Source organism: Arachis hypogaea, chromosome 11 (assembly GCF_003086295.3).
Source record: "Arachis hypogaea cultivar Tifrunner chromosome 11, arahy.Tifrunner.gnm2.J5K5, whole genome shotgun sequence".
Lineage (NCBI taxonomy): Eukaryota > Viridiplantae > Streptophyta > Magnoliopsida > Fabales > Fabaceae > Arachis > Arachis hypogaea.
This window is the reverse complement of record NC_092046.1, coordinates 46,574,982-46,601,366: the sequence shown is the minus strand read 5'-3', so window position 1 is coordinate 46,601,366 and position 26,385 is coordinate 46,574,982. Positions and strand designations below refer to the sequence as shown.

The 26,385-nt window shown below is 36.2% G+C and overlaps 1 protein-coding gene across 1 annotated transcript; it reads left to right on the top strand.

The window, feature by feature from the left end:
• Window positions 1-15,511: 15,511 nt before the first annotated feature.
• On the top strand, window positions 15,512-22,710 carry LOC112720801 (O-fucosyltransferase 29). The gene is made up of 9 exons (XM_025771886.3): window positions 15,512-16,429; window positions 16,612-16,702; window positions 17,224-17,300; window positions 18,045-18,133; window positions 18,243-18,432; window positions 18,576-18,757; window positions 19,428-19,530; window positions 19,713-20,041; window positions 22,079-22,710. Exons 1-9 carry the CDS (start codon window positions 16,136-16,138, stop codon window positions 22,434-22,436), a joined length of 1,713 nt encoding a protein of 570 aa, XP_025627671.1. The 5' UTR covers window positions 15,512-16,135; the 3' UTR covers window positions 22,437-22,710.
• Window positions 22,711-26,385: the final 3,675 nt, after the last annotated feature.

The window sequence follows — 26,385 nt, the reverse complement described above, 5'->3', positions numbered from 1 at the left end:
TTAGTTTGTGACTTGCATGTGCATACTTCAGCTTCTCATATTGAGAATTATTAAGTCCATACCCTGAGCCGAGTATAACCTTTTCCCAAACTAGAAGATTGTTTGAGTGCCCAACGAAAGATCGTAGGTGAGTATTAAATTATTATAGATGAACATAAATGAATTGAGCTTGCGAACTATGACATTCAGAGGTTTCCTCACTTTGCACGCTCTTAGGGTATTTATCTCTTTAGTCTCGCATCAAGGAGATGCAATCAAGGATCATTATGACTTCACGAATCGAAGGATGTCACTAAACTTCAAAAGAGCACTGTATAGACACACTACATATACAAACCCGACACATTTCGACAGGAGCATAAATTTTGAGGGCGAAATTTCTTTTAAGGTGGGTAAGATGTAAGACCGAAAAAAATATTAATTAGATAATTAATTAATTGATTAATTAAGAGAGTTTTAAACCATCTGGACTGGGTTACAAATTTAAAATTTATAATTTGGGAATTTACCAATGAAGATTTAACTTAGAAAATTAATTGGAGCGCAAAAATATAATTGTTTGTGAAAAACACGTACCGGCATTATAATTAACTGTACAGACTTAGGTCTGTCCGGTACTGCATATGAGAAAATTAAAAATATAGGATTGACTAGAAAATATTTAGAATAAAAAACCAGAACACTTATCTTTAAAATTTTGGCCCTAGATGGGGCCAATGGGCGAAATGACAAAAATATCCCTTACCTATTTGGATAAAAATGTGACACACACCCCCTTACTCCCAAATTTCATTCATTTTCAAATAGAGAGGGGATAGAGCTCAAGAAAGAGAAGAGTAGGGGGAAACCCTAACACTATTCACATATACTCAAATCCACTTTTCTCTCAAAATGGAGCTCCGATTGAAGATTTATTTGCAGTCACGTGTTCATCTTATCATCCTTTTTTATTCTATCTAACTTTTGCGGTGAGTACTTGCGAGAAATCTAACCCATTTTTATTTTTTCCATAAAATTCATGTTTTGGTAGTATGAGATGTTGAAGTTTGTGATTTTGACCCAAGAGCATGTAGAATAAGGTAAGAAAACTCTTTCCCCCTATTTTTCCCAATTTTGTGTGAAAACCTAGTGTAAATAATTGAGAAGTTGATGTAATTAGATTGAATGGAGTAGCTTGAATACTTTGTTTGATTTGGTGAAAATTGAGTGCTTGGTTGAATTGGTAAGAAGTTGGTGGAGGCTTGGATTGGCTAGAAGGAAAGGCTCCCGAGGTTGGAAACCGCCGTCAATTAAGATACAGGTTTTGGTTTTGGGTAAACACTATATAACGCTTTGTGAAAACCTATGCTAGATGACCATATGATATTTTTGAATAATTGATCTTGTTAATTGATGATGGTTTAGTTGAATAATTGAGTGAATTTGTGGTTTGATTGATCATGGATGATTTAGTATGATTGTGTGGTTTGATTGATAATTGATGGTTGAGCTTGGGATTATTGTGAATGATATATGAAACTAAATTTGGATGATTAATTGTTAATTTTAAGTTTGAGTGAAGAAAAAATGATATGATTTTGAGAAGGGTTAAATGATTGTTTGGATGATTAATTGTTGATTTTGATTTAAATGAGAAATGAAATTATTTTGGATACAGAGATTTGTGTTCTGTGAAAGTTTATTGTTGGATGAGTTGTAAAGTGAAGTAGATAGATATGATTTGAGTTCAAGTGTTGAAATAAGCATTTGGTATTGATTTGGAAAGAAAGGGAGTTGAGAAGTGGTAAATTTTGGTTATGCAGAATTTTGGATAAAATAAAAATTTTGGGCAACTTCGGCGGGGCATAACTTGGCGCTCGGAGCTTGAAATTGAGTGAAATTTATATTGAATTAAAATTGAGAATGACTACTTTAAGACGGTCGAAGAATGGAAGGAAAAAGATTTTTGTAGCAAAAGTTATGGGTGTTTGAAAATTGGTATTTAAAATTCAATTATGCAGAGTTTGCAGAACTGGTGGCCAAACCAGGTTTTGCGCGTATGCATGATGCCTGCGTACGCACGAAGCACGTATATGCATGATCCCCTGTTTTTACGAAAATACTATTTTTGAACCATTTAGCCTTTCTGACGGGTTTGTAAACCTCCATAACCTCCGTATAAACTCTAAAATCTCTTCTTTTGACCCTAATATCATTGGGGATGGAATTAATAAATTTAAATTGAGTTATTCCCTTATAAAACCTATAAACAAATGTCTCAAGTGTTGTGGGGATAGTGGTTCGTCCCGCCCATAGTGAGGACGGTGGCATAGTCTCACTCACGAATTGAGGAGGTTGATTAATTTAATAATTTAACGGGGTTATGATTAGTTATATCTTCCGAAATTGGTTGAGATGAGATAATGATTGATGTTGTAGGGATGGTGGTGTTGTCCCGCCTACAATGACGATGGTGGTTCAGTCTCACTCATGAGATAATAACATTGATTAATTGATAGACGAGTGGGGTTATGATTGGTTGAGATTATGATTATTATGGTTGAGTAAAATTTGATTAGAGGCTTATGTCAAAAAGTGAGGGTTTATACGAGACTTATGATAAAAACTATGAATGAGATATATATACTAGCGACTATGACTAATGGTGAATCTGATGAGGATAATGGGTTTGATTGATAATAATTATATTTGTTATTGGAGGTAGATATGATGAATTTTAATGAATCATTCTCCAATAAAGACTTGATTTATGAGACACCTATAATTGGTAGATACAAGGATGTGGGTTTTGTCCCCCTTGATCAGTATTGCAGTGTAGTTGTGGGGATGGTGGTTCATCCTACCCATGGTGAGGACGGTGGCGCTATCCCATTCACAAGATAATGAAATTGATTGAGTCAATGATTACAACTGAATGTGATATAAAAACTGAATTGGCAAGGACGTGGGTTTCGTCCCTTTTGCGTATTGATGTGGCATTGATACTGGGCAAGAACGGTGGCTTTATCTCATTTGTTCGTAGTTGCAGTGCGGATATGGGGAAGGTGGTAGGAAACTCTTCCTCATAATTTCTCCCCCACATCTCTCTCTGGTGTAAAGATGGAAGGGCACTCATCCCTCATTTTGTATGGCACGGCCTCCAGAGAAAGGTGGTAGGGTACTCTTCCTTAGAACATTACCCCCTGAGCGGATATTTTATACACTTTTTGGCATCATTTTCATATAGTTTTTAGTAGTTTTTATTTATTTTTTATTAAGTTTTTATAGGTTTTAGTGTTAAATTCACATTTTTGGATTCTACTATGAGTTTTTGTATTTTTGTACAATTTTAGGTATTTTCTGGTTGAAATTGAGGAGCTGAAGCATAAGTCTGATTCAGAGACAGAGAAAGCACTGCAGATGTTGTTCGGATCTGACCTCCTTGCATTCGGATCTGACCTCCAGCAATATATAATAGTCCATATTTTGCTTCGGATTAGAAGGCCCAAAACTGGCGTCCAACGCCAGCTACCTACCCTTTTCCAGGCGTCCAGCGCTCACAAAGCAGAGACCAGCGTCCAAACACCCAAAGAGGACCCCTAGCTGGCGTTCCATGCCCCAAAGACCTCAAAGCACATGGATCTCATCATAGTTTAGCCCAAACACTCACTAAGTGGGTCCCAGAAGTGGATTTTAGCACTAGATAGATTATTTTACCCTTACTAGTCATCTGTTTAGTATTTAAGGGATTTTATTTATGTAATTCAGACCCTCTTCGACATTTTTCACCATCATACACATTTATCATTGTGTTTTACATCAGTATGAGTTTCTAAACCTCCTAGGTTGAGGGGAGGAGCCCTGTTGAGTCTTATGAATTAATAAAAGTATTACTGTTTCTTCTCCAGTCCGTGTTTGATTTATTTCTAAGATGTATACTCAATCTTCATCGTGGTGAATAGGATGATCATACAATTAGCTCTGTTCATCACATTAAGACGAGCATGCCTGACAAACAGACTTGAATTCGTGTGAATACGTGACTGGAAAGGACGAGCCAACAGATATGTTTATGCATCTCTCATATGGTTAATCCATGACTTTGTTGGGGACTTTTTGAGACACCAGTTCAGCTGATTTCCAGGGAAATTAGGGTCTCTGTGGTATAGTCTAGAATCCAAAGAAGTAGCATCCTCTGATCCGGAAGATTCGACCTTGTCTGTGGCGTTTTAAGTAGGATTGCCAAGAGAATGAACTGCTAGAGCTTCACCCTTCGTCAGATTGGATGACTACTGCCAATGGCGTTCAATTTGTAGCAAAGGAGATCAATGACCACGACCCATGGCGTTGATCACATACAGCCTGCCATAGAAGAAGATCATTCACAAGCAGAGAAGATAGTAATACCAGAGTTGATTCGGAAAGACAAAGCAACTCGAATCCTTAACCCTATTCTTATCAGTATTTTCTACCTCTTTTGCTTTATTCCTTTCAAGTCATACATTACTCTTACAACTTCAAATCAACAACCTTCTGATCTGCCTGACTAAGACATGCAAGATAACTATAGCTTGCTTCAAGCCAACAATTCTCGTGGGATCGACCCTGACTCGCTCAGGTATTACTTGGACGACCCAGTGCACTTGCTGGTACAACAGTATGAAAATGTGGGGATTCGTGCTACCAGCTATACTACTTATTCTAATTGTGCTTAATTATAATTGCTTTGCATTTGCTTTGTGTTTGTGATTGATCCTGCTGAATTGAATACTTGACTGAGAGATCTTATGACTAAGAAGAGATAGTGATGTATTGGAAATGATTGAGGCTAGAGGTAATTGATAGAGCTGAGACTTTAACAAATTGACCCTATTGGGTTAGTTAAGACCCTAGGCTTGAACTTCTATGAAGTTGGATATTAGGATTGCCTAGTGGGTTCGTGTTTCTTTATATAATCTTTATGGAATTATTACCCTACTGGGAACCTTTGAGTTCTCACCCGTCGTGGATTTTCTATTTTTTCGATGTAGAGCGTGATGCACCTTGCTGAGAGTGCGGAATTTTATTTGGCGAAGTGAAAAAGACTTTTTGAAGTTTATTTTAGCTTATTTATAGCTTTCTTCACTTTTGAAAACTTTATTATATATTTTCCTCATAGAGGTTTTTATTTGGAGAAACTAGATTACCATTTTGTATACTTTATTGGATTTATAATATTTTAGTCAGCTTTTTCTTTGCGGGTCGAGACTAGTAACTATTATATATCCTACTCTGGAACTTGTGTGTGTGTGTGTGTGTATATATATATATATATATCTGTTTCGCTCCAGCATACGATGCTTCTTATGTTAACATCTTGTGTGTGTATAACGGCTGCCGATTTTGTTAATCTTTCCTTTACAAGCTCCTAGTTATATTATTATTCTTCAAGTATTATGTATATATCTTTCTTTTAGGTGTCGTAATACCTCACCACCTTTGATTTACGACTATAGCCTAAGGTTTTGTGTGGTAGGGTGTTACATTTCTCACACCCTCTATCACAACCCTCCTTTCTGTTGCAACCCTCGCACCCTCTATCGCAAGCCTCCTCCTCGGATTCGCAACCATCACACCCTCTATCACAAGCCTCCTATCTCGCAAGCCTCCAACGGCGTACCCTCCATTGGTGCGCCCCCCTCGGGCTCACTCTCTCTCGCAAACCCTACCTTCGTTGACGCTGCTTCTCTCTTGCTCTTCCCTCAATCATCTCGGTGCTCAATCCTCACCATAACACAAGAAGGTACGAATCCCATTTATCTGTTTCTGTTCCTGTTCTTAGGTCTTGTTTGATTCTCTTCCATAGTGAGTGAATGTTGTGTTTAGTTTATTCTCTGTTTCTTTGTTTCATGTTCACCATCTTTGTGATTTTTCTATTGCATTTTTTGTGCTTGTGCTTTTCCTGAATATAAGCATTAACGAATAAGAATGGTGGTAGTTACTGGAATATTTCTCTCAAGATGATGTTAAGAAGTTGAGTGATAAAATAATAAAACTTTAAAAATCAATGTGCAATTGTTTTGGTTTTTAGTGCTATTTTCTTTGGGAGTATTGATAGGTGTAAGTGCAAATAAGTATTTTCCTTAATAATTTTGACTAATTTCTCTTAGGTTAAAGTCCCAACTTGAATTAATGGTGTGGAGAATTATAAGTATGTTGGTGTTGGTGCAAGATTTGTCCCTACTTTGGAATGTAAAGAAAAACATGCCAACCATACTAGAGTCGCCATTGCAGACCCTCTTGATTGTTGTAGCAAGCCAAAGAATAAGGTATCTTAATTTATGCCATATAATTTTTCGAAGGAAACTTTTCTCTGCATTTTGAAGCATATATATCTAGTATACATTTAAAGCTCCAAAACATTTTTAGAATATGAATTTGTAATCTGGAGTACCTTGCGATTTTGTTAGCTCATTGGCGAGATCATTTTGGTGCACCGAGGACAATATAATTTCACAACCAAGGCAAATATAGCAGAAGAAGCTGGTTCTTCAGCGATCTTCATTATAAATAATCGAACAGGAATCAAACTACTATGATTGTTCTTATACAGCTTCTCTATCCCCTGTATGATCCTCAAAAGAAGGAACTCATCATCATATTGATTGTTAATTTATATTGATTACCTTCCTTTAACCTCCAGAAAATGAAAAACAATAGGAATTTTGTATTCTTTTCTAGTTTGAGGAGCATATTTCGGACCGAAAATTGTAATATCAAAGTTAATTATGAATCTAGCAGTTCGTTTGTTAACCACCTCATTGAAGGGGAGATAGATCAATGGCTTCATTATATCTTTAAGATTAGTCGCTTGGACATGGAGTTCGCCATTTGGACATGTAATATCTTTTGTTTTAATCACAATATATTTTATCTTTTTTTTTTATCGGCACAACATATTTTATCTTGAGACTACTTAATTTTCTCTTGTTCGTAAATAAATTCAAACCACTTAATATATTTAGGAGTATAATAGTCATTAACCTATAGTTTTTTAAGTGAGTTAACAAACGCATTTAGAGTATTCTAACACTTTGTTGAGCTAATTTATAGCCACGCTTAAAAGCATTGCCATATTGTACATCCATATTTTCTCATTTATTATTACACTTTTCAAGTGTAGGCATATTTTCTTGTAGTCATCAATAGCCATGCTTATTAAGCATAGCCATATCTTCTCCTATTCCTATTGGCAAGCTTCAAAAGCATAGCCATATCTTTTTTTATTGGCACGCTTTAAAAGCGTGGCTATAGGATTATGCACATGGCCATACTTTTAAGCGTGACGATAGATGAAAGTGTTGCAAAAAAAAGTGTATCAATAAATCGACAAAAGCGTGGTGATAAAACAACCAGTACATTTGCAGATGTGACCTTTTAAAAGTGTGATGATAACTCAAAAATCATAACAAAAAGATATCGATACACTATTCTGCATTTTATAACACGCTTTAAAAATGTGGTAAAAAACTGATTTTCTTGTAGTGCGTGACTAAAAGCGAGATTTAAAGTTCTTCCAAAAAAATCGTGGGCTTAGCATGTCATGGGACCCGATTAAATGCTCCTTACAACTTTTAGAGTATCGAAACTCTATAAATAAAGTAAGTAACAAAGTTGTATTTTATTTGTTTTTATCATTATTATTTACATTTATTTTGTGTTGGGTTACTGGGCTAGTATACTAAAAACAAATCCATTTGGGCTACGGGGTTTTTCATGTTTTTGTGCGAAAAAAAAATTTGGGCCATTATTAAATCAGATTATATTATTTTATTTTGATTTGATATTAGATTATCATAAAATTATAAAAAAAATGAAAAAAAAAATTTTTTAGAATTAATATGAAAAGACTAAAATATCATTTAAAAGTAACTGAAAATTTAATTTAATTTAAAAAAAAGTAAAATAAGTTTGTAATAATTTTTAAAAGACAAAAATAGTAAAATACTCTTTTAAGATTAGAGTTATTTAATTATTTTAAAAATAAAAAATTTATATTGAATTTAAAAAGATAAAAGTACTCTTTTTAAAGAGTAACATTAAAATTTAAAAGTCTAAAATATTTATTTAGTAGTAATGATCTTTTCAAATGCTTTAAAAATTAGAAAATTGTCCTAAATATTAAAAAAAATGAAAATATACTACAACAACAACAACAAAGCCTTGTCCCACTAAGTGGGGTCGGCTACATGAATCAAACGACGCCATTGTGCTCTGTCATGTATCATGTCTACAGAGAGACCGTTTACATGTAGGTCTCATTTGACCACCTCATGGATGGTCTTCTTAGGTCTTCCTCTACTTTTCGCCCTTTGTCCATCTTCCATCTCATCCACCCTCCTGACTGGATGTTCTATCGGTCTTCTTCTCACATGTCCAAACCACCTGAGACGCGATTCAACCATCTTTTCCACAATGGGTGCTACTCCAACTCTCTCCCTTATATCTTCATTCCTTATTTTATCCAATCGCGTATGACCATTCATCCATCTCAACATCTTTATCTCTGCCACACTCAGCTTATGTTCGTGCTCCCCTTTAGCCGCCCAACACTCCGTACCATACAGCATAGCCGGTCTTATAGCGGTGCGATAGAATTTACCTTTAAGTTTTAAAGGTACTTTTTTGTCGCATATAAAACCAGATGCACTCCGCCATTTTGACCAACCTGCTTGGATCCTATGATTTACATCCTGTTCAATCTCTCCATTATCCTGTATGATGCACCCAAGATACTTAAAACTTTTAACTTTTCGTAGGGTGTTTTCTCCAATCTTCACCTCTATATTGGGGTTTTCCCTTCTCAGACTGAACTTATATTCCATATATTCCGTCTTGCTACGGCTTATGCGCAGACCATACACTTCTAGAGCTTCTCTCCATAACTCCAACTTCTTATTTAGGTCTTCTCTTGACTCCCCCATAAGGACGATATCATCAGCAAAAAGCATGCACCATGGCACAGGCTCTTGGATGTGCTCTGTGAGTACTTCCAAGACTAATGTGAAAAGGTATGGACTTAAGGATGATCCCTGGTGTAATCCTATACCAATAGGGAATTCTTCTGTCACACCGCCTTGAGTCTTCACACTAGTTGTGGCCCCATCATACATGTCTTTATGCCCGAATATATGTGATCCTTACTCTCCTCTTTTCTAAAACCTTCCATAAGACCTCCCTTGGTACCCTATCATACGCTTTTTCCAAATCAATAAACACCATATGTAGATCCCTTTTATTACTACGATACCTCTCCATCATCCTTCTTAATAGGTATATCGCTTCAGTGGTAGATCTTCCTGGCATAAATCCAAATTGGTTCTCTGTTACTTGTGTCTCTTTTCTCAACCTTCGTTCTATCACCCTTTCCCATAACTTCATAGTATGACTCATAAGCTTAATCCCTCTATAGTTTCCGCAACTTTGTATATCCCCCTTATTCTTGTAGATAGGTACCAAGGTCCTTTTTCTCCACTCATCAGGTATCTTCTTTGACATTAAAATCTCATTAAAAAGCTTGGTTAACCAGTTGATGCCTTTTTCTCCAAGACCCTTCCAAACCTCAATCGGGATATTATCAGGTCCTACTGCCCTACCATTTTTCATCTGCTTTAGAGCCTCTTTTACTTCGAAGTCTCGAATCCTTCGATAATAGTCAAAGTTTTGATCTTCTTCCCTTGTGCATAATCGACCAAGACTCGGAAGAGTCTTCTGTCCCTCATTAAATAACTCGTAAAAGTAGCTCTTCCACCTTTCATTAATCTTCTCCTCTTGAGCCAACATCTCTCCATCCTTATCCTTTATGCACTTAACCTAATCCAAATCTCTCGTTCTTCTTTCCCGGCTCTTTGCGATTCTATATATACCTTTTTCTCCTTCTTTCGTGCCCAAAGACTGGTAGAGACCCTCATATGCTCTTGTTCTTGCTTCACTTACAGCCACTTTTGTCTCTTTCTTAGCCGCCTTATATTTTTTCCAATTATCTGCATTGCGGCATAAAGACCACTCTTTAAAGCATTCCCTTTTTATCTTTATCTTTTCTTGTATACTCGCATTCCACCACCAGGACTCCTTGTCTCTTGGTCCTATTCCTTTAGATTCACCAAAACTTTCTTTTGCTGTTCTTCTAATAACTTCTGCCATCTCCCTCCACATCTCTTCCGCGCTTCCATTCCCATCCCACTGTGCCTCTTCTCCTACCCGTCTTAGGAAGCTTCTTTGTTCCTCACCTTTCATCTGCCACCACCTCGTCCATGGGTTCTTCGTATGATGTCTTTTCCTCAACTTTTGCTCAACGCGAAAATCCATGACGAGCACCCTATGTTGTCTTGTCAAACTCTCTCCCGGGATAATTTTACAGTTAATACAAAATTTCCGGTCGACTCTCCTCAACAAGAAGAAGTCGATTTGAGAGCTTGTCATGCCACTCTTATAGGTTATAAGATGTTCTTCTCTCTTTTTAAAACATGTATTTGCGATGAGAAGATCAAAGGTTGAGGAAAAGTCCAAAATAGTTTTACCCTCGGCATTGATCACCCCGAAACCATGGCCTCCGTGAATACTCCCATATCCAGTTACTTCTCTCCCAACATGGCCATTTAAATCTCCTCCTAAGAAAATCTTATCTCCCAAAGGTATGCCTTGAACCAAACTCTCTAGATCCTCCCAAAACATTATCTTGTGTTGTTCGTCCGAACCCACCTGCGGTGCATAGGCGCTAATCACATGGAAAGCACCTCCCTCCACCACAAGTTTGATAGAGATGATCCGATCTCCCACCCTCTTGACATCCACTACGTCATTCTTCCACTGCTTATCCACAATTATTCCAACCCCATTCCTATTCTTCACCTTTCCTGTATACCAAAGTTTGAAACCAGAAGTATCCAACTCCCTAGCCTTTGCACCAACCCATTTCGTTTCTTGTAGGCACATAATGTTAATCTTCCTCCTTGTCATGGTATCCACCACCTCCATGGATTTTCCTGTTAGAGTGCCTATGTTCCATGTCCCAAATCTCAACTTTCTGTCACTTCGACCTTTACCTTTTACTTTGTGAACTAGCTTATTTACCCTCGTCCGTTCACGAAAACGCGAGAACCCTTGCTCATTTAACACTACATTCGGGCACCGATGCAGCGGCTCTTGCTTTGACACCGTACTCGAGCCATACGGCGCGTTGCTTCCGGGCAACGACCTAGCTTTAGCGCAATAATGTATTTGATTCATGTCATGGGGGTTCGGCTATAATTTTATGTTGGTTGCCGAAGACCTAACACAACCCTCCTCCTTTATCCGGGTTTGGGACCGGCTATGTACCACAAGTATGTCCTATTTAAGATTAATCTTGAAAAGACTAAAATATCCTTTTAAGATTATTGTTGTTTAATTAAATTATAATGTTAAAATTCAAATTTAATTTAAAAAAGATTACGATACACTCTTAGATCATTTTAAAATGACAAAAATACTAGTTATACAATCAAGGCTGTTTTATTAATTTAAAAGAAAAAATTTGTATTTGGTTTTAATAGATCCAAATACATTATTTAGTATTCATTTTAAGGTTAAACTTACAAATTTACAAACTTCGTCCTATTTACGTCCCTAATTTTTCAAAATCATTTCAATTTTGTCTCGTCGTCAATTCTATTAAATCCCTAACGGCAGGACAACATTGAGCCAATTTTAAAACGTTAGGGACTTAAATATGATATTTTAAAATAAATATAAAGGATTTTTTAATTTAAAGCAGAAGAGGTAAAATAAATATAAAGAAAATAATAAAAATTTTAACTACAAAAAACTAATTTAAAAATAAAAATATACGGAGTATTAATTCATTAAATAATTAAAATTTTTATACACGATTGATTCACCAAACTATTAGGAAGTATTGTAAACGTAATCGTATTAAAAATAATATGACTATATAAATTTTTTAATTTATAATTAATAATTTTAAATAGTTATTTTTTTTAAATTGAATAAATATAATTAATCATATAAATATAATAATATGAATACGTTTATTTTTATTAAATTAAATTAAGTTATTAATTAAATTATATTTATTTAAATTTTAATTTAAAAATTTTATAATTTTAAATTATGTGAATAAAATTAGATTAAATAAAAATAAAATATACCAGTACGATTTAGATTGTACTGTAATGAGTTTATGAAATTCTAAAATAAAATAAATCTTAAAAGATAAAAATAAAAAAATTGTTATGGAAAACAATAATTTTTTATTTTATTTCAATAAAAAAAATTAACACTAATAAAACTCTAATTAAAAAAAACGTTGCTTAATAAATAAAGATGGGAGATTAATATTTTATAATTATTTTATGATTTTTATTTCAAAGTATAATTTTATGTTAGTGTTAATTTTTAAATATTAACTATTAAAAAAAATATAATTTATTGGCATTAATTGTTTAATAATATTATCAATATATAATAAAAACTCTATTAATAGAATATCTGTTAAAAAATTGTGCTAACACACATTACAATATTAATAATATAAAAAAATTTTAAAACTCCAAACATTAGGGGAGTATCGTAACATCCACCATGTGTCATACGGCCGCATGATTATTTTCCTTTAAATCGTGGTAATCCTCTTTGTTTTAGTTTTAAAATTTTAAAAGCATAAAACTTTTATGGTACCCCCGATTTATGCATGATAATTTACTACATAAGTCGTGGTGCTTTACCAAATTTTACATTTATTTTTAAAACTTGTAGAAAAATCACGATTTATATTAAAAATGAGAGGAAAAAATTGCAATGCATTCAATTTTAGAACAATCTAATAATATTGATATTTAAATAGTTTAAATAAGTAAATTATCATATATATATATATATATATATATATATATATATATATATATATATATATATATAGTGACTGTTTTAAGGGATACCTAAAATGCTGATTTGAGCTTAAACGTGAGGTCCAAATTCTTTTGTGTGGCAGTGTCTGACTTGATAACTTGTGAAGAAGTGGGGTAGTATCTGTAGGAGACTCCGATGCTTAAGTTAGTAAGGGCTTTAGGCAGATTTTTAGTAGATTAGAATGTAAATTATACTTGCAGGGTGTCAGAGTATTTATAGTAGAGTCATTGACCATCTTAGTTGGAATAGTTCCACCTTTATTGATAGATAACCGTTCCCTTTGTCTTGAGAGTTTGTCAAGATCATCTTTCTAGACGAGGTGGAGAGATTCGCGAAGGCAGTTACTTGCTTTGGACAAATAGGGCTGTACTCCCTTAATGATGTCCGACTTCTTTAAAGAGGTCAGGTAAATGTGAAGACCAACCTTTTTGGATTGGGCCCTTCATTCTTTAGTGGACCTGACTTTAAGCTTTAGGGCATGATATAAACAGTAACTATAAATAAATATAAATATAGATATGAATATAATAATAGACAAATTAATAATATTTAAATTTTATTATTAAGACAATTTTATTAAACAAAGTTGGTTACGAGTGAGATTTTGTTTCAATTAATATTGTTTAAATTAGTGGATTAATAGTGTTTTGCGTTATTAATATATTATTATATTTATTATTTTATTTGTTAAGTATATAAAATGAAAATAATAAATATGTTTTTCTTTTTTGAAATAATTTTTCAATTTAAATTTTAGAAATGACAAATTGATTTTTATAAATAAATATTTATATTTATGTAAAAAATACATCAGAACAAACGTTGTATAACTAAGCCAATGAGTTATAATTTAAATGTCATAGTCTCTTTATACTCACCTAATAAATCGCAAATTTGAGTCTCTCTATTTTTGAAAAAAAAAAAAAAAACAACAACGTTGTACAACTAATTCCTTTTCATCTCTTTCTCATAAAGCACTGTAAATTTGTGGCTAATTTTTTATATATAGATAATTTTAGTGTAAAACATAAAAATATTTTTTAATTATAGAAAAAGACTTAATTGACATTTTGTAGTAATTTTTTTAATTATAAAAAGATAAAATGTCATTAATATTTTGTAAAAAATATTATACATTTTATAAAAATTCACAATAAGGTATAATACATAGTTTAAATTATTTATGAAAAATTTATGCCTACTAATTAAGGTTTTGAGAAACAAATTGGTGAAGTGACTGATTCAATAGTTCAGAAGTTCAATTGGAATTCAACGGTTCAACCGGAGTTTAACCGATTTAATTAAATATAAAATAAAATTATTAAAAATTTAATATATAACTCAAAATTAGATTTTAGCATAAACAATATTTTCACTGCAGCATAGCACCATCAACAACTTAAATCCAGCAACTAGAATCAATAAAGCACCATCAACAACTCAAATTCAGCAAGCAAAATCAATAAATTAGAAAAACTAGCATAAACAACTCAGAATCAAATCATAACATAACTTATAACCAAACAAATTCTAGCATAATAAATAAACAATATAGTGAAGCACTGCCCATCAATAATTGAGAATCAGAAAAATTAGCAACCTGCAATTCAGAAATCAAAATAAATAAAATTAACAAAATAACCGAAATAAAGTGACAGCGCGGTTAATACTCCATGAGAGAGAGAGAGAGAGAGAGAGAGAGAGAGAGAGAGAGAGAGAGGAGAGAGAGAGAGAGAGAGAGAGAGAGAGAGAGAGAGAGAGAGAGAGAGAGAGAGAGAGAGAGAGAGGAGAGAGAGAGAGAGAGAGAGAGAGAGAGAGACCAACAGATCGAGCAGAGATGACGATGGAACAATCTTTCATAGTGGCGATGCCAACGGCTCTGACTCAACGTCGAGGAGAAGAGGATCGAGGAGGTGATGGCAACAGATGTTGATCTCGAAGAGAGCAACAGAGAGAAAAATATCCAAAGAGACGATGATCAATCGACGGCGACGAGAAGAAGAACGATTCGAAGAGAAGATGACTAACCAACAGCAACAAAGAAAGGAACGATGAGAAGAGTGTGATGTGAAATGGTAATGATGACTTGGTTTAGGGTTTCTTAGAAAGGGAGAGAAAAGAGAGGGGGTAGGGGTGGGTAATTGAGTTGGGTTTTTTTTTTTATAATTTTATATATATATATATATATATATATAAAACAAATCGATAAGTTTAAAAATACTCGGTCGATTCTGACGATTTATTGATTAATTGTCGATTTAATCAGTTCTTAAGCCGATTTTTTAAAAATAATTTTATACCTTAATCGAACTGACTAGATGACCAATTTTTGGTTAATTCGGTCGAATTGACTCCGATTCCATTTTTAGAACATTGCTAATAACACAATATAGAAAAAAATTCTAAGTTTGTGAAGAAGATATTTGTAATAACAAAAAAGAAAAGAATACACTTAGGTGGCATACTATTGGTTTTGAAAGATCCGTGATACTGCTACCGCTTTGAACACCCGAAGACCGGACCCAGGCCCAGCTGCCAGCCTTTCGTTTTCTGTTCTTATCACACCTTTATGCCATCTTCGTTTATTTTCCAGTTTTTGTCCAAACCAAATAAAACCAGATTAACCCATTTCTTCTTCCCCTTGACATCTCACCTCAATATTTGTCCCAATCAGAAACTAATTTGACCAATAACAATTAGAACAAAAAGACATTCTCATTTTGGACCAAAAAAAGAAAAAAAAAAGGAATGTTCAATTTCCAATTTCCAATTTCCAATTTCCAATTTTCAATTTTCAATTTTCAATTTTCATGTTCAATGGCAATGAATGTTGAGTGTCCCAAACTCTGCGCCTCCACCCCCACAGAACCTGACACCACCACCCTACTCACTCACTCCCACTTTCATTCATTAACATTCACAATCAGATTGCAACAGCAATACACTCACTCATTCATGACGTCATCAATTTCGTAAACTAATATTAATGAGTGTTTTTGAAAACCCTAAGGAAAAAAAGGGTTCTCATTCTACACAAAATCTTGGGGGAACCTCTCTTCCATTTCCACATTGCTCTTCCTCTTGAAGAATCCCACTTTCGCCAATCCCTAATTCCAAAACAAAGTCCCTTTTTTCGTTCCACAGAGCTTGAGAAGATGAAATGAATTGAATTGATGGTTGGAATCTGTGACCCGAGATCCGAATCCGAATGGATGTTGGCAGCAAAGTTTGGAGCTTGAGGAGCTTCTTGTGTTCAAAGCAACCTCAGTTGCTGCACCCTGATAAAAATAACAATAGTAATGGGAGCATTAGCAACCACAACCATAACCACCATAGCCATATGTGTTGGAGATCCAGCGTGGCGAAACCCACATCGTGGTCCATGGTTTGCGGGTTCATGCTGTTCGGGTTGGGTCTAATCTCACTCTTAACGGGTCACATGGCTTCTCATGTTGAATGGTACTCCCAAAGATTCGTCCATCGCACTCTCCACTCAGCACAGGTTCTTCTAATCCTTCATTTTTTTTTTCTTACACCTTTTGTTTTTATGTATTGCATTGTTCTTTGTATCTTGTTGCTAATGTTGTTTACTGTTTTAGTTTTTTGCTGCTGAAAACGGTGGAGTGTAATTGGTGTGAATTATTTATTATTATTATTATTTGCTTTTCTTCTTAATTTTTGTAGGATGGAAGTGAGCGTGCGCCAATTGATATTTGGGAATCACAGTATTCTAGGTATTACTATGGATGTAAAGAAAGGGGGCGTAATTTTGCTCGTGAGTTCTCACTCATTCACACCTTCTTTTGTAGCTTGTTTGATACTAGAACATTTTTTTATATAGGTGCTAAAACTTTGCAAGTTTTCATTTTGGGGTGTTGATGTTAATGCATCTAACCATGTCTTTTTTTTTCAAATAAAAAATTCCTTCATGAAACAGATTTTAAATCCTTTTGTGTTTGGTTACGTATGATTTTTGTCAGAAACTGCTAATTTTGGAAAAATTTCTGTATGTATCAGGTGAAAGTGAGAGGGGGTGTTTTCGGTAAATATAGTGTGTTTTGTTCCCATATTCTCCATAATTAATGTATATAAGCACAAGCTAGACCGGTGCAATCTGGGTGTAGGATTTTTCCTAGTTAGGTCCGATGTGACTAGCAAACAAACTGAAGGGTTCCATTTGATATGTTTTACTATGTTGTTTTACTTCTTGACAAATGTATTTTGAGATTGTGCTGATCTATAAAAGTTAATTTCACATGTCATTTTCTATCTTATTTTGGTAACCGGAAAATATAGCTGCTGTATCCGAGCGTAAGTCAAATGGCTACTTGCTTATAGCAACAAGTGGAGGACTGAACCAACAAAGAACTGGGGTAAGTCCGACGTAAGCCTTATGATATGTACTGTTGTCGCTGTTTGATTGCAAAAGTGTTCTATAATATCACCTGGTCACACTGGAGTAATGATCATTTATTACACCTGGGTTTCATGGACAATGACTAGTGCATTTGGTATTCCTAGCCAATTTCCTGCTCATAAAGTGATGGAAATGATAATAGCTGTTTTCTTAGGTAGTGTTTGGCGGAGAGACAGAGACGGAAAGACTGAGACTGAGAGACAGAGACTATGAGACAGGGATTGAAATAAATCTCAGTATTTTGTTTGGTGCAAAATAGAAGACAGGAATTGAAACAAGAATGAAACTCTAATTTAATTTACACAAAAGGTAAAATTGGAATTAATTAATTGAAATGAAAATATTTTAGGTATAAAATGTTATTAAAGTTTCAGTCTCTATCTCTAAAAATTTCAGTCCTCTATGTCCCTACTTTTTGAAGGTACTGAAATACTGAAATTTTAGAGACAGAGACAGAAATTTTAGTACCAATCTCTGAACTAACAAACACGATACTGAGTCTTAGTCTCTCAGTCTCTGTCTCAGTATCTCAAAACAAACGCTACCTTATAGCTAGTTGGTTCTATTTCATTTGTTTTCAGAAATGTGAGCCTTGGTTAGGTTCTCTTTTGTGGTGGTGCAGAAATTTTCAGTAGTCTTATTTAAAGCTAAGGTTAATAAGTTCTGGATGTGGAAATGCTAATCATGTTCGTTCCCCCAGATTACGGATGCCGTTGTTGTTGCACGAATTCTTAATGCTACATTAGTTGTACCGGAGTTGGATCATCATTCGTTTTGGAAGGATGATAGGTAAACTGACTATCCTATCAAACATTCCCTTTTTCATTACACAGATTATGGTTTACTAGAATTAAGTAAATAGTTGTTCATTTAAAGAAAACACTTCTTTTTGACGCAGTGACTTCAACAATATTTTTGATATAAATTGGTTCATTACATATCTTGCAAAGGATATTACCATTGTTAAAAGAGTTCCTGATAAGGTCATGCGATCAATGGATAAACCTCCATATACAATGCGTGTCCCGAGGAAATCCGAACCTGAATATTATCATGATCAAGTTTTGCCAATACTCCTGAGACGACGGGTGAGGTCACTTCTAGTGATTGATACATTTTTAAATTTCTTAATTGTCATGAGCATACATTAATAGTTAGTTAATGTCAATTTTTTTATGATTCTTTTGTGGATATAGCTGTGGTGGTAGCTGAATGTAGGAAGATTTTGCAGGTTTTGCAATTGACGAAGTTTGACTTTAGACTAGCAAATGACCTAGATGATGAACTACAACGATTACGTTGCCGTGTTAATTATCATGCTCTGAGATACACGAAACCTATACGACAGTTTGGTCAAAAACTTGTTATGAGAATGCGAAAGATGGCAAACCGTTTTATAGCCGTCCATTTGAGGTTTGTTCAATGAACCTGATGTATGTTCAATTTCAACCTGAATTTTAAACAAAGTGGTGTGGGAATGTGGGTTGTTCAAGCAATCACTTACTTTTCATACATCTGATAAATTGTTATTCTCTCCTTTGCGCTCTCACACTTTTAGGCTGCGATTGGAAGAGAGACTGAGACTGAGACTGAGAGATAGAGACTAGGAGACAGAGACTGAGACTAAATTAAGTCTCTGTATTGCATTTGGCGTAAAATATATTGAATTGAATGATGTCTAAGTATAATGTTTGGTTTAAGATAAATATGAAGATTGATGGGTAGATTTGGAATTTTAAAAATTAAATGAGTATTTTTGGAAAAAAAAAGTTATTAAAGTTTTAGTCTTCAGTCTCAAAAATTTCAGTCCCCTGTGTTCTAGTCTTAGTTCGAAACACAATACTGAGTCTCAGTCCCCCATCTCAGTTCTAGTATCTGGAAACAAACACTACCTTATTCTCTATTAATCACATATGCACCAACTATGTATTGTCTTATCCCTTCTAATCTTTAGGCTCTTCCCAATATGGTTGATTGCCTTTACCTTTTCCACAGCTCCTTGCATTCTGAAATTGATAGTAATTATTTGAACAGTGTCAAAACATCAAATTTCCAGCGCAACTTGATAATAGTAATTTGGCAGGTTTGAGCCAGATATGCTGGCATTTTCAGGTTGTTATTTTGGTGGGGGTGAAAAAGAAAGACAAGAGCTCGGGGAAATCAGAAAAAGGTGGACAACGTTGCCTGTAAGACTGCAATCCTTTACTTCTTTCTAATGATAAAACCCTATCATATTGACTGACAGGATGATGACTTGGATGATTCTGTGATTCTTTTTTCAATGTGCTGAAGAATCTAAGGACTTAAAACTTGCTATTTCTCTTGTGGCACCAATGAATGAGCAATATATTATCTCGTGATAATACAGGATTTGAGCCCTGATGGAGAGCGAAAGCGTGGAAAATGTCCTCTTACTCCTCATGAGGTGGGGTTGATGCTCCGAGCACTTGGTTTTGCAAATGATACCTACCTATATGTTGCATCAGGAGAAATATACGGAGGGGATGAGACCATGCAGCCTCTGAAAGATCTTTTCCCCAACATCTATACAAAAGAGATGCTTGCAGGGGAAGAGCTGAAACCTTTTCTTCCATTCTCTTCCCGCCTTGCTGCTATTGACTACATTGTGTGCGATGAAAGCAATGTATTTGTCACTAACAACAATGGCAACATGGCCAAGATTCTTGCCGGTCGAAGGTAATAGTATGTAAAATTATAAAAGTTTCACAAGTTCATACAAGTACCAATTATAAAGGCATAAACATTCTATCATAATTGAATAGCTAGAGTCATAATTAAGAATATCTTTTGCAATGTGGTTATTATGTTGCCTACTTGCCCTACTCTTGAATTATATGCAAATTTGGTTGAAGGGCTGTGTGATTTTGCTAGTATTTGAATAAGCTTTGTATAATTTACTCTGTTCTACTTCACTTGCATTCTTGTAGGTAAATACAGGATAAATTATAATAATACTATAGCAACTCTTGCTCGTGACTTGAAAATAAAAAAGAAAAAAGGATACAGATTAAGTTAAAGTGGTGGTAGCTTATGTTAGTCGTTAATCTTCAAATGTCAGTAAGATCTGTTTCTTCTTCTGCACCCTTCTCTTGATCTTTAAGCCATCCAATAAGCAAGATCTCATCTCTTGTGTAATGCTGGAAAACAGTTGTTTCATTTTATAAAAATGTTGGAGAGCAGTGGTTCTGTGGAAGGCACAAGGCCACAAATTTGTTGTCATTTGTAGTTGGTTATTCTAGGGATATAGCACATAAGGTAAAACTGTGTTCTTAGTAGTTTTTGCAAGATTAATTGTATGCTGTTTATAAATGATCATTGAGCCTGGATGTTAGGAACAGATATGGGCTGGTTTGTAGTAGGGAGGAGAGAAGCCTAAAAATGATAGTTTCAGCAGTAGCTGAGTGCTGAGAACTGCTGTTTGTGAAGGAAATCAATTAGGTAGCAGTGGGAGGTATTATATATAAAAAGAGGGGGAATGTGCCATTGAGAGAACTGGGTGATGATGTTTCCATTGTCATCTGAGCTCCCTTGCAGGCACAAATTGAAAGTTTTGAAACCCCAGATTCCTTTTTTCCCTTCAGCAATTAGATTGGCTTGCTTCTATTGTGCAGTATGGTGCAAGGGATTCGTACATAAATAACGTAACTGCTTTATTTACAAGTCTTATTATGCTAATTTGTGTTAAAAATATGTGATTCATGGCTGTTCCAGTGGGCTCTCAATTCAATATTGTAGCTCAAAATCACCCAGCCAAGATGTGGTTTTTCAGGGTAAAGGGAGTAAGTGTAGAAAGTTTCTTTCCTAAAATACTCTTCATTGTGTATAATCTACATAATTCATTGTGTATAATCTATAAAATAAATATTAACTCTCAGAATTGAATCCATGATCTTTTGATTTTAGTATAACATACTTGCCATCTTGACTAATTTCAAATTTGTTATTATTATCAAATTTAATTTATAAAAAGGTGTCTTAATAGAAATGTTAGTGCCTATAGTATTAAATACACTAGTTTATATAATGAGAGACAGGAAGTTGGTTAGAGTCAGTCATTTCCCGAGTGTGGAGGTCTCTTGCATCATTGCTAGGATTTTTGGTGATTTGCCAAGATTTCCCAAAGGTTCAATTCTAACAATAGAGTAGAGTAGAACTTGGGATATATATTCAATCAGTACAACTACCAAATCTTGTGGTACTGGTTGCAGTTGGCTTCATGAACTAGACCAGTTATATTATTCTATCATAACTTAAATCTTATATATAGCTATGCATATTGAAAAGGCAGATATACCGCACTGATACTCGAATAGGTGGGTTGACATTTAGCAAATGCTTGTATGATTTAAACTGTAGCACTAATATTCTGTCATTTAGGTGCGTGTAATATCGTCGTGCTAAACTTAAAGTCATATTGTGTCAGCAATTCCAGTTTTCAGAATGTTGTAACTGTATTCTTTTTGTGGGGAAAAAATACCCTTTAGTCGATCATAGATTTTTTTGCTAAAGCAAGTGTTGTCCTGTGAGAAGTGTTATTTTTCAGCAGCGTTTCCCGGTCCCTGATTTGATGGAATAGTTTCAAATATACATTACGGTCTTTTAGTTAGTTAATATTCTAATTCTGATCATCTTATTTTTGGTCAATGGAGATGGTCATAGAAGCTTGATGAGTATATATGAACTTATTGATTTCATTTGCTATATATATAACAGGAGGTATATGGGTCACAAAAGAACTATCAGACCAAATGCCAAGAGGCTTAGCACTCTGTTCATGGAGCGGCATCAGATGGACTGGGACACTTTCGCCGAAAAGGTTAAGGCATCTCAACGAGGATTCATGGGAGAGCCAGATGAGATCAGGCCTGGACGCGGCGAGTTTCATGAGTATCCAAGTATTTGTATATGTGAGAAACCATATATTGATCAAGCACTCGGTGAAGATGTGTTCCGGCCTCCTAAACTTGCAGCTGAAAACCTGACAGTGAAAGAGGATTCCTCATTGGATGAAGAAAATGAAGATAGTATTCGACTACCTAAGCAAAGTGTAGGAAGGGCCAGAAGGTGGTAAAACAAGTTAACATGGCTATCAATTCAATCGCCCCACGGCAAAGGGCCTGCCACTATATTTGATGAGGATTAACATAGTTGGGCTTAAGTTGTCATGGCTCGATGAAGATCTAAGTCATACAAATCGTGTATGGCACAGTTTAGATACTTCTCTAGGGTAAAAGGCATGAATACCCTTACAATGTGTTGCAAGTGTTTATAGATGTGCTTGGTGAGTTGGTGTAGTATATGTAATTTTCTTTCTCTAATATATATATATATATTCTATTCTTTTACTAGGTAGTTTTTTTGCGACAAATCTTCCTTCCAATTCTTCCTGAAATATCTATTTTTCGTAAATGAAAATTTATTATTATTTTTTTGTATATACATCTAAATTGATTTCCAATAAATTTTAAATTGGATATTTTATTTTATTTTTTTTATAAATTTTTGTTTTCTAAATTATTCTCATAAGATAGGTTTTTTTAATTTCAATCAAATTTTTAATAGATAAATTTTTAACAAATTTATTATAAGACAATTAGGTTTTCACAGGAGTAATTTTTGAAAACTTCTAGAGAATAAAAATGTTGGTAATTAAATTAAATTTGATAAAAAAAATTTTATTCTCTTTTATTATTATCATTATCATCATCATCGTCTTCTTTTCATATATATATATATATATATATATATATATATATATATATATATATATATATTTGTTTTGGCCAAGCCTAACAAGAACCGAGAGTCCGCTTGGCAGACCTACGACCAGACGGGTCTACAACCCGATTAACCGACAGTGTCCTTTGTTTGACGCCATCCCCCTAATGGTAATTTCAACAGTCGGCAGAAGTTTCCAGACGAATGGGTCCAAACGGAAGGGCCCACCTGAGGACGAAGAATAAAGAGGAAGGACTTACCCTCTCCAAGGTACGTCACATCTTAACCAAATTAGCCGCATCTTCGTACGAACACTTACTTTAACATCGGAGTGCCCTTGCGGATGGCCCCACCTGCCGACCCACCGATGGCTCTTGGATCCACATCTCATCTCAGCTCTTGCACTCAGGTTCTGACCCCCACCTTCAATGATCCATACTCCACCGATCCGATGAACAACCGAACAATGACATCGTCTGTGGGGACCTGTCGTGAGTTGATGATGGAGGCTTCCTGCTCGGTGAACGAGCCAAAAGGGGGGGGGGGGGGGGCGATCGCCAAGAGTGTTGCCTCATGAGTAGGATAAGCACGGGAACCTCTCGGAGCCGCCGACCAACAGCTTTTGACAAAATGGCCGCTCCCACGAGCAATCCCCCGAATGGCATCCATTCGAGGCTACAGGCAATGACAACTCATGGATCATGTAAGAACTTAGGCACTTGGTTCAAAACCTTGAAAGAGAGTTGGCGGTGAGGGACCGTTACAACCTCGAGATTAGCCGTAACACCGGCTCACGCGTAGAGCCCTGGCCCAGCCATTCTCGCACCCAGTCCCCCTTGAGGAGATCGGGAGGAAGGCGGCTGGAAGAGGAGGACGACGGGCATGACCAAACTGACAGTCGAACCCAGCCTTTTTACTCCCGAGACAAGTCGAGAAGCCGAGAGCGTAAGGAGGAACGGAAGAGGAAACATTGGGATCCCGTGGTGATTGGCGCTACCCCTTTCCACTCATCCATCCTCAAGATCCGCCTACCCAAGAACTTTGATAAGTTGACAGACATGAGATACGATGGTATCAAAGACCCATAAGAGCGCATCATGGCTTTTGAAGCCAGAATGAACTTGGAAGGCGTGGGAGACACGGTCAGATGCCGGGCGTTCCCCATAACCCTGACTGGACCGGCAATTCATTGGTTCAACTCCCTCTCACAAGGTTCCATAACAACCTTCTCGAATATTTCTTTAAAGTGTCTAGCCCAGTTCACTACTCGTATCGCCAAGACAAAGCACCCGATTAACCTCTTGGAGATAACACAACGGGTAGGCAAGCCCACGAGGAGATACCTAGATCATTTCAATGATGAGTGCTTGGAGATTGATGGCCTTACGGACTCTGTGGTCAGGTTATGCCTCACTAATGGCCTAGTGAACGAGGACTTCAGGAAACACTTGACCACCAAACCTGTTTGGACCATGCAGAAAATATAAGGCATGGCAAGGGAGTATATAAACGATGAGGAGGTTAGCCAAGTGGTGGTCGCCAACAAACGGCAGCTAGCCACCTAGCCTACCCGTCAGGCCGTCAACCCAGAGAAACCGAAGGACTCCCCATGAGATATGGCATCCGGAAGATCGTTTAAGCAGTTTACCCGGATACAAAATTTTACGAATTACACACCCCTGACCGCTCTCATAGTGGAAGTCTTCCAACAGATTATGGACAAAGACATCCTGGCCAAACCGAGACAATTGAAAGACCGGATTGGGGGGAATAAGAACCTCTATTGCGATTATCACAAGGATTTTGGGCACAGGACACAGGATTGCATTGACCTGAAGGATGCGCTAGAACAGGCTATCCGAGAAGGAAAGCTGAATGAATTTTCGCGCTTCATACGGGAACCGAGAAGAAAAGAAAGAGAGCGGTCGAAAGAGGACTGGAGTCGGACCGTCAAGCCGAGGCAAGACCCTTATGAGAATCCGGACACAACCCCAATAGTGGTGGTGAATGTGGTGGTTGGTAGAAATGCCCCCCCATAGTTAAGGTCCGCAACAAAGAAATATTCCAAGGTACTTGCCGTGACGTCGAGAGACAACAAATTGTCTCCTAGGGAGCTTCCCGATATATCGTTTGACCCTGAAGACCGCTGGTGTGACGACCTCCTGGAAGACCCGCCAATGGTGATTACAGCGAGAATCGAGATCGGTCTGGTCAAGTGAATCTTGGTCGACACGTGGGCCGAATTGAGCATCATGTTTTGAAACGTGTTTGACACCCTGGGCTTCAAGGAAAGCAATCTCAAGGACCACCATGATGTAGTTGTAGGATTGGGTGACAACTGCATCAAGCCAAACAGTTCCATCGTACTACCGATCTATGTGGGTTCCAGGACAAGCAAAAAGTCCGCAATGGCTGAGTTTGTGGTCCTAAGAGACTTCATGGCCTATAACATCATTCTCAAAAGGAGAACTATTAACGAACTGTTGGTGGTCATTTGAACAAAGTTCCTGACAATGAAGTTCGCAGCGGATGACGGGTCGGTAGGAACGATCCGAGGTGACTTGAAAATGGCTATCGCTTGTGATAATGCCATTTTTTCCCTCCAAAAAAGATCCAAGGAGGTAGACAGGGTGTTCTTAGCAGACCTGGACACCAGGATTGATGAGCATCCTAGGTTAGAACCTCAGGGTGACCTAGAAAAGTTCCGGGTTGGAGAAACGGACAACAAGTTCACATTTGTGAATCGCAACCTCTCCCATGAGTTGAAAGGACCTCTGATTGAAGTCATCCGAGCCAACAGAGACCTCTTTGTCTGGACCTTGGCCGACATGCTAGGGATCGATCCAGACTTCATATCTCACCGTCTGACCGTGAGACCAGAAGCGCATCCCGTCGCACAGAGGAGGAGGAAGATGTCGTTAGAAAGGGAAACGAAGTGGCCAAGCAAACGGCTAGCTATTGGAAGCCGGTTTCATCAGAGAACTTGACTATTCCACATAGTTATCGAATGTGGTACTTGTGAACAAGGCAAACAGAAAATGGAGAATGTGTGTAGATTACTCGTACCTTAACAAGACATGCCCAAACGACTTATTCCTCCTTCCTAACATTGATGCCTTGGTGGATGCATCGGCGGGGTACAAGTTTTTAAGTTTCTAATTTCATAATGTACACCAATCACTCAAGCACAATTTACAAATCAGATATACACAAACTTTGAACAAACTTGAGTTTCACATGATTAAACAATCAAGTATGATATGTGTCAAAATTTTAAAAATTTTCATGCAATTCTCTTGCTT